At 27.5% G+C, this 8,523-nt stretch overlaps 1 protein-coding gene across 18 annotated transcripts; it reads left to right on the top strand.

The window, feature by feature from the left end:
* The first annotated feature begins 309 nt into the window (after positions 1–309).
* LOC109817124 (uncharacterized) lies at positions 310–4,183 on the top strand. 18 transcript variants are annotated; one of them, XM_020382321.3, is made up of 6 exons: positions 350–400; positions 663–720; positions 2,371–2,572; positions 2,665–2,903; positions 3,443–3,534; positions 3,620–4,183. In XM_020382321.3, coding segments are annotated over exons 3-6 (531 nt in total). In that variant the 5' UTR covers positions 350–400; positions 663–720; positions 2,371–2,373; the 3' UTR covers positions 3,621–4,183. The 18 variants fall into 18 exon arrangements, 7 of the variants coding, with proteins under 7 accessions (XP_020237910.1, XP_082928502.1, XP_082928506.1 ...); XM_083072380.1 differs by lacking the exons at positions 350–400; positions 2,371–2,572; positions 2,665–2,903 and adding exons at positions 414–508; positions 825–864 and having other exon boundaries at positions 3,620–3,788; positions 3,926–4,183; XM_083072377.1 differs by lacking the exon at positions 350–400 and adding an exon at positions 416–508.
* Positions 4,184–8,523: the final 4,340 nt, after the last annotated feature.

The following is an 8,523-nucleotide window of genomic DNA, read 5'->3' as shown; positions in this document are numbered from 1 at the left end:
TAAAATTAGGGGAGTAAATGTCTCAATTATAAAATTGGGGAACCAAAATTGTTTATTAATAGAAATAAGAAACCAAAAATATAATTTAGTCAAGATATATTAAGTAAGTAAAAGAAAAACCAAACTATGTAGATAAAAGAAATAATAAATTTGTTAGATAAATTAATATTCAATTTGTTCTCTCTATTTTTTAAATGTTTAATTTGATCATTTAATTTTTATTCTCAATAAACATTTTTTATGGTTAGGGTATCCTTTAATTGAAAGCTAAGTATTACTTCCTCAAGGTACTCGAATTCATTTAAAGGACAAATATTTTCCTATAAACTATAGGTTAAACTTTGACTACATGCTTAAGGAAAAATGTTAGAGTAGGGTTTCTTTTCTTATCGTTCTTCTTGTAAGTAAGTTGGTTTTCTTGTAAGTGGAGTTCAAATTAAAAGGAAAGTTATACTATTACTTACAATTTGCACAAATGCTTTTTTTTTTCTTTAATGAAAAGTGAATGGTAATTATTTCCGAAATCTTATTCTGATTTTGAAAGTGAACTGTGTGAAAAATTTGCAAAAATTATACTTTTTCCCTTTTAATTTTTGTGGTTAAAGTCGGTATATAATGCATTTCATTGTCATTTCCTGGAATTCATAATAACTGATGAGCAGGAAGTTGTTGCTGTGACCACTGCAATACAGGAAGAGATATTTTTGGAGATGGGTGTTGGTATGTTTCTTTTGTTGTGATATATTAGTTGTTTGTACTTCGTAGCATTGATGCCTCATTTTTCATATCATTAACCTGTGCCATTATTAAAATCTCTGCTGTAGGCTGCAACAAAGCAATGTCATGGATGCTATTATTGGATATGTATGTGTGTTTGACAATGCATCCCTGATTGAAAGTTTAATTTTCCCTAGATACAAAAGCCATCTAAAGCATTATTTGGTATTTACACTTTAGCAATAAAAGAGAATCAAACACAATGGATTAAATTGTGTTGGACTCTTGATGGTCAAATATGATGTGATTCTTAGTCTTGGTCCATGAGATGAAAATGTGTTGACACTAGATAGCACGATGGGTGATACTTCTATGTGAACATGGTAGACATGTCGACTTGGAATAGTTTAGGAATTTATTTTTGCCAAAACTAGTGTTGGGAGTATGGCTTGGATGTTGGACTTTATTCTTGGTTTGTCCTTGATGAAACTTCAAGGTTGTATTTTGTTGTTCCTAGGCCCTTGGTTCACTTCTTTCTGGAAAATCAGTGTTTTCTTCTCCCAAATGAAGCCTTACAATATAGCAATTTTTACATTTGATAGGAATGAACTTTCTTTCAACTTTTATTTTTCTTTTACGTTTCTTTTCCTACCATTTTAGTTTAGGATAGTTGGGGTTGTGCATTTTGATACATGGAATAATTGTACATACAATCTGTTTTAATATATAACCAAACATGATAGTATTTTACTTTGAAGCATTGTTATTAATATAATGTAATTTATACAACTGACCCAAGATTTGGTATCTCATGCCTGGGAAAAGTCAGTACTGTATATGAGAATGACCGAGAGTTGGTGTTTCAGTTTTATAAATTCCTTTTCGTAGTAAGTTCTTTGTTTCTTCTTGGTTTCTCTTGTATGTAACTTACTTTTACCTATTATTATTTTCTATTCAATTGTTAGAACAATTCGTTTAGAAAATGACCATTCCATGCCTATGTCTTTCTTAGCTTTGAGTTGTAATGACTTTCTAACAACTGAAATAATTGAAAATTTGAAACCCATCTATTAAGGTGTACACTAGGACTATGTTACAGAGATTCAGGGAATCAGCTCCCCAAGTTAGCACAAGTTGCAAGGGGAGTAAATATTAGGAGACATGGATCACATGATGGAGAATGAGAAAAACTGTGCAGAGAGGGAACATAATAGGCAGGAACTTTGTTAGGGAAGGAATTGGGCAGGAAGGTGCATGCCTCCCAAATAGCCTGGGTTATCTCTATTTTCTTTAGTTGTGAGGAAATGAGTTCTATGCCATTTTCTGCTGTTACTTGTCTAAGGCACTGATATCACGTTGATATCAGATACAGATACATAATTTTAGTGATAATACAAACTATACATTTATTACAGTACCATTCAGCCTTTTTTGATCCAATAGTAGTAGGAGGGTTTTCATAAATTGGCTTGTGTATGACTAATTTTATCTTATAGAAAAACTTATTTCATTTTTTCTTCATATTTTTCCCTCCTAAAAGTGTTTATAAAAAAGTTTATCCTGGTAGACCCTTAGTTCCCGATGATTGCAGTTACTTAATGTGACATGAGTTTGTTGGTGATGAATGTATTTTGCTATGGTTTAACATGTAAGATCATGTTAGCTGGTCCTTCTCAAGTGGATGCATCCTCTTTACAAATTATCACACCTGGTGTCAAATATAGCCTTGAAGTGATTATCTCCTCAAAAGTTACTTATTGGCGTGCTGTAATCACAATAGTCGAGAATACTTGCATTGACCAAGCTCGAAACCATTTCATTAGGACCAATGATTCTACTTTGAATATTCATTTTGGTGAGGTTATGGTTGCAATGCTCATATTTTGACTATTGAACTAAAAGGTAGTCTAAGGGCACTCATATATACATTCAAATGGTTTGTCTTAGATAGAAGACCGGTGAAGGTGGATTTTTGGACATCTGTTCCAACTTATGAGTTGAAGGTTAATGGTATCCCAAGAACAGTTGTTGCAACAAGCAAACCAGGGGACCTGGTAGTTTTCTTGGACTTTAGCATTCCTATAAGAAACTCAACTGAGCAAGTTATGAATGCACTACATGTTAACTCTGGCGTTTTAACTCCTCTTAATTGTAGAAGCAACGGGACCCGCAGATTTCGTTTTAATGTAAGAGAGAATTTGTTGTCTGATACACTTCTGCTGTTATCTTACTATAAACATTAGGAATCAATAAGTACTTATAGAAGAAGAAAATAAGAAAGTGAAATAAAATAAACTTGTGTTAAGTTAGTTTATACAGAAGTCAAAATCAATTTTTGAAGAAACTAAATGAAATAACTTCTAAAATTAGTTTATATATAAGTTAATTGTAATTTAATGAAAAAGTGTAATTTATTTGAGAAAATAAACAATACACTAATCGTGTAAAATAGTTTTACATTATTAAATTATTATGTATGTATGATTAGATTTGTTAACTTCTATGCTCAAAAGTCATGCTAATAGGTGATTTGTGATTCATCAATATTGTAGAAGTGTTTTATGTTATTGGTATATAATCATTAAACTCAATTTATTTTACTTTTTTATTTTCTTTTTCTATAAGTGTTGGTTAAGAAGTGTATTTAAACAAGACATACCAAAATTAGAATAAGAATTGAATTCTGACAACTACATTACTCTCTATTAATTGTTTCATTTTGTAGCTCAAGAACATCTCAAGACCTGATATTATCAGAATTGAATTACAAGCCAGGCACTCCTGTCTCTCCTGTTGCTCCTATCACATTCCTTTATGGTATGTTATCATCTGTGCTTATGATATTAAAATTCATTTCTCTTGGCAGTTATAATTTTAAACCAATTTCTGAAATTTTGTGTAGATCCCGTGAAATCCAAGGTAATACTGAAGACCAGCTCCCTCACCGAGACAAGGGATTTCAACATCAACATAATTGCTGAGTTCACAAAGCCAGTTTTTGGTACTGGCTTTGGGGCCTCTATGATAGATAAGCATAATATTCACTACAAATAGTCTTTACACAATGGCAGGTGTAGTAAACTAACAATAAGCATAATATTCACTACAAATAGTCTTTACACAATGGCTCAACACATAAAGTTGAGGTATTAGTATTATTTCATTATGATTTAAGTAATGTAAGAATTCCTAACTTGGTTCCTTGTAGGTTAAAGGAACTATCAAGAGCTTTAGACTCTCTAAGCAGTAACAAAGGAGGCCAGTTACCATTCCTGCAGGGAAGGTAACTGATACTTCAGAAAATGAAAATTTGGCATCTAACCAGCTTGATATCAAGTATTGTATGAATATCTCCTTTTTTCCTTCCTTCGTTTCTTATAATAACTGGTTATTATATAACAGTTTCTTTTTAATTATTCAAAATCAATGCTAATTGTTAATCTCAGCATCAACAGCATTTTTTGTTGACACTGTGCACTTATATATAAATAATGCCATCGATTATATAACTGGACGAAACTGATAAAATCACTATTATTTAATACTATCTTTGGTCTTTTTAATAGGAAACAAACATGGATTTTTTGGCCATTGTGAGACTCTTTTACAAACTTTTTATGTAAATAGGATTGTTTTGAAATATATCACTATAGAAATATATATATATATATATATATATATATATATATATATATATATATATATATATATATATATTGTGTCGTTATGGATCACAACTACATTAATAAAAAAAAAAAATTGTGTGTAGTTGTGAGCCATAGTTACACTATTTTTTTTTGTGTTTGTGTCATTGTAGACCACAATTACATTTTTTTTATTTTATTATCTTTTTTTTTAATGTTTGTTTGTTATTGTGGATTGCACATATACTATTTTTTTTTTATCGTTGTGGGTCATAACTCATAACTACACACTTTTTTATATTTTATATTTTAAATTTTTTTAGAATAGTTTTTAAAAGAGAAACCAACTACAGGGTGAAATGCTTTTTATAAAAGGGTAAACAATTATTTTTTTATTATTTGGAGTTGTGGCCCTGATTGACAAAATGTGACAAAAAAAAAAAAAAAGTTAACTAAGGTCAATGTAGCCAACAATGACTCCCAAATTTTTTTTTAAAACATTAATATCATGTGATACATTTTAATTGATAGAATGTATGGTGAAAAAAAAAAACCAAACTAGAGTTATTGTAGTCCACAACAACCCCCTAAAAATATTAAAGGGGTGTTATAGTTCACAATAATCCTCGTAAAAAAAAGAAGAAGAAGGACATAGCCCATAACAACCCAAAAAATAAATTAATGGGAGATGTTGTAATTCACAGAGATCTCCTTAAAAATAAAAAGAAAAATAATAAAAATTTAAAAAGGCGTTGTAGCTCATAACAATATATGTGGACTTTAACTAAAGTCGTTGTAGTTCACAACAACTTTTGTTGACTAAAAAAAATTAACAAATGTTACTAATATTATGTAACTCACAACGATACTATTTAAAACAATTTCAAAGGTGTAACATGTTTCAAAACAATTTTATTTATGTAAAACATTTGTAAGAGTCCTAGAAGAATAAAAAGTCACAACTCACAAGCCTGCCACTTTAAAATACTGAATCATAAATTCATAATTGACCTATAATGTTATCTATTTTTGTATTTAATAAAATAGAAGAATAGATGATTAAAAATTTAAATATATTTCATATTATAAGAAAAATATTAATGTTTATGCACAATAAAAGTTATTAAATTTGTTTAAAACAGTAAAATTTATGGCTAACATTATTTCCAATTTAAATTTTAAAAAATAAAATATATCATTATTTAGTTTTATACCAAAATGAAATTATTTTGTACAACAACAACAAAAAACTTTGTCTCGTCAAGTAAAATCAAAATAAATTGCATTACATAAATCACACATCGGATTCTCCATTACAAAAGCAAATTATTTTGTACTAAAAAGAAAACTATTTGTTTTAGGCTAAAATGATTGGTTGTAAGTAGTAACTACATTTACAAAGGATGGGTGTAGAAGTAGAAGTTGTCTTTTACACTGCATGAAGTCAAATCAAAATTAATAATCTGAATTGGAACAAACAAAAGAGCGTTCAGAATAGAATGGTATCCTATTCCCTATATGATAACCATTATAACCAAACACCCCTTTAAAAGTGGGCCCAGTCTTTAAATGTTGCGCAAACGAGGCCCATGCTACGTGGAAACTGAAACTGCGGTAACTGTGAACTGTCCCACACTACCCATTTGGTAAGAATCTCTAATAACATCTTGGACAAGTACCTTTGCTAAAGCAACTTACAAATTTAATATAACATAATATGGTACTAAAAGATGTTTATAAGTAACTTTTATTGTAGATGCTCTAATATTATTATATATTTTCTTCGTTTTTTTTCATAGTCGTTTAAGGTTTTGCACGAGACTTAAGGAAATTATTGATATTTTAATTTTCAAAAATATTTATTATTTACTTTCCTATTTTACCCTTTACTTTTTTTATAGTATTTTGTTGAGAATATATTGCTCTTATAAATGCACATTAACTTTATATGGGTAGTTGGAGAAAAAATAGGTAGACATTAAAAATAAATACACACATTATTCATGAAACATGTATTAATTATCAAGGGTAAAAATAGAAGAAAAAAATTAATAACTCATTGATTTTAGTAAAACGACAATGAAAAAAAACAACAAACTCTGACAAAACGACTACGAAAAAAAAACGGAAGGAGTATCATTTTACTTTTTCTTCTTCTTGACTTGGATTTCTTGCTGATTTAGAATGTCCTATTTTTCTTTTAAGGAAAAATAATTATATTCTTGTTAGGTGAGATTATTATTACTCCTTCCATTTTTTTTTTATAGTCGTTTTGTCAGAGTTTGTTGTTTTTTTTTCATTGTCATATTACTAAAATCAATGAATTATTAATTTTTTTCTTCCATTTTTACCCTTGATAATTAATACATGTTTCCTGAACAATGTGTGTATTTATTTTTAATGTTTACCTAATTTTTCTCCAATTACTCATATAAAGTTAATGTGCATTTATAAGAGCAATATGTTTCCAACAAAATACTATAAAAAAATAAAAAAATGGACAACTATTTAATGGAGTAGTTCAACAGTCTAAAAAAATGCAAAAAAAAAATAAAGGGTAAAATAGAAAAGTAAGTAATAAATATTTTTGAAAACTAAAATATTAATGATTTTCTTAAATCCCGTGCAAAACCTTAAACGACTACGAAAAAAAACGGAGGGAGTAGTAAATACTAATAAATGCTAGTTCGATCGATAAAGAGCAAAGTCCTACCTTAAGAAAGTTGTTGGTATAAAAATTTTGTTGGTGGGTAAAGATGGATCGGTAGTATATTTTGATTAACTTAAAAATAGTTTTAGGAAAAAAAATAAAAACAAAAAGATTTTTTAAAATTTAAAAAATAATTTATATATAAGTTAATTTGTAAAAATTTTCTCATGTTAGATTTTTTAATGAAATTATAGCTGCTAAAATATGGTGTCAAAATGTTATTTTAATTAATGTTTAAATACTTTCTTAGTCTATATAATTTTGCTTATTTTTATTTTGATTTTTATAGTTAATTCTTTTTTTACTTTTTAGTCATTATATTTATTTTTTAAAATATTTTTTAATCTCTATAGTTTAAAATAAATTTTTTTAGTTTCTATGTAGTTTTTTAATCATTTCAGTACTTGTTATTAATTTTTTAACGACGTTGTCTCTTTCATATAGATGTAATATAAATATTAATTCAATTTTTGATATCAAATGTATTTTATTAGAATTATCCTAAATTAAATTTTGCAACATTTCATGTCTCTTTTGTATATGCTTTTGTGATGTTGGTTGTTGAAATACTATTTTTTTTTACTTTTATAAAATCGAAGACCTCTATCTTGTCATTATAAAACATATAATATTACAAACAAAAAATAATGATAGAGATTAAAAAATTATAAGTATATGAATTAAAAAGATTTATCTTAAACTATATATACTAAAAAGTTAAAAAAATAAATATAAAGATTAAAAATATTTATTTTAAACTATAGAGACTAAAAAAAAAGTAAAACTATAGAGATTAAAAAAAATATTTTAACCTTTAGAATATATTTGGATGGAGAATTTAAATGAAGTAATTTATTTATTTAAAAAAATTCAAAGTCTTTGAAGTAAAATACTTTATTTAAATAGAGAATTTATAAAAAAAAATTAAAATTCAAACATTACTTAATTAATTTAGCTAAGTTAATATTGTCTAACTTAGTTGCAATTTTAAATTACGACGATATCATTAAACAAGCAGAATTTTACTATGAAATCTCACTAAACTAAGTTAAACGTAATTAACCAATGTCACTAACTAAGCCAAATTTAATTAAGCAATATTACTAAACTAACCAAATATTAATTATGCAATGTCACTTAACCAAGACAAAGACCAAGTTTTGAGGGCTTTTAAACCAAGCTTTTATAAGAGGTATTCTAACAAATCGTTCATTTGTGTCTATCTATGCAAATAACACCTAACTAACAATAATCAAACCAAAAAAAATATATATGAAAACAAGCCAAAAATGTCACAATAAACAACAAAAAGAAATTCAACCAAACAACAAAATATACCATCAAAACGAACTAAAAACCAGATTATGTGATTGCAAAACAAACTTGGGAGCAAGCAATAATGGAGGAAGAATGAGAGCACAAAACGCGTTCGTTAGTGTGAAAAGGAAAAAC

Source organism: Cajanus cajan, chromosome 4 (assembly GCF_000230855.2).
Source record: "Cajanus cajan strain Asha chromosome 4, NIPB_CcT2T_4, whole genome shotgun sequence".
Lineage (NCBI taxonomy): Eukaryota > Viridiplantae > Streptophyta > Magnoliopsida > Fabales > Fabaceae > Cajanus > Cajanus cajan.
This window is presented reverse-complemented; position numbering and strand designations above follow the sequence as displayed.

Coding starts and splice junctions, on each gene's coding strand:
- LOC109817124 (XM_020382320.3), top strand. CDS start 2,323: ATGAGTTTGTTGGTGATGAATGTATTTTGCTATGGTTTAACATGTAAG. Junction 2,573..2,664: donor TACTTTGAATATTCATTTTG/GTGAGGTTATGG, acceptor GGTTTGTCTTAG/ATAGAAGACCGGTGAAGGTG. Junction 2,904..3,442: donor CCCGCAGATTTCGTTTTAAT/GTAAGAGAGAAT, acceptor TTCATTTTGTAG/CTCAAGAACATCTCAAGACC.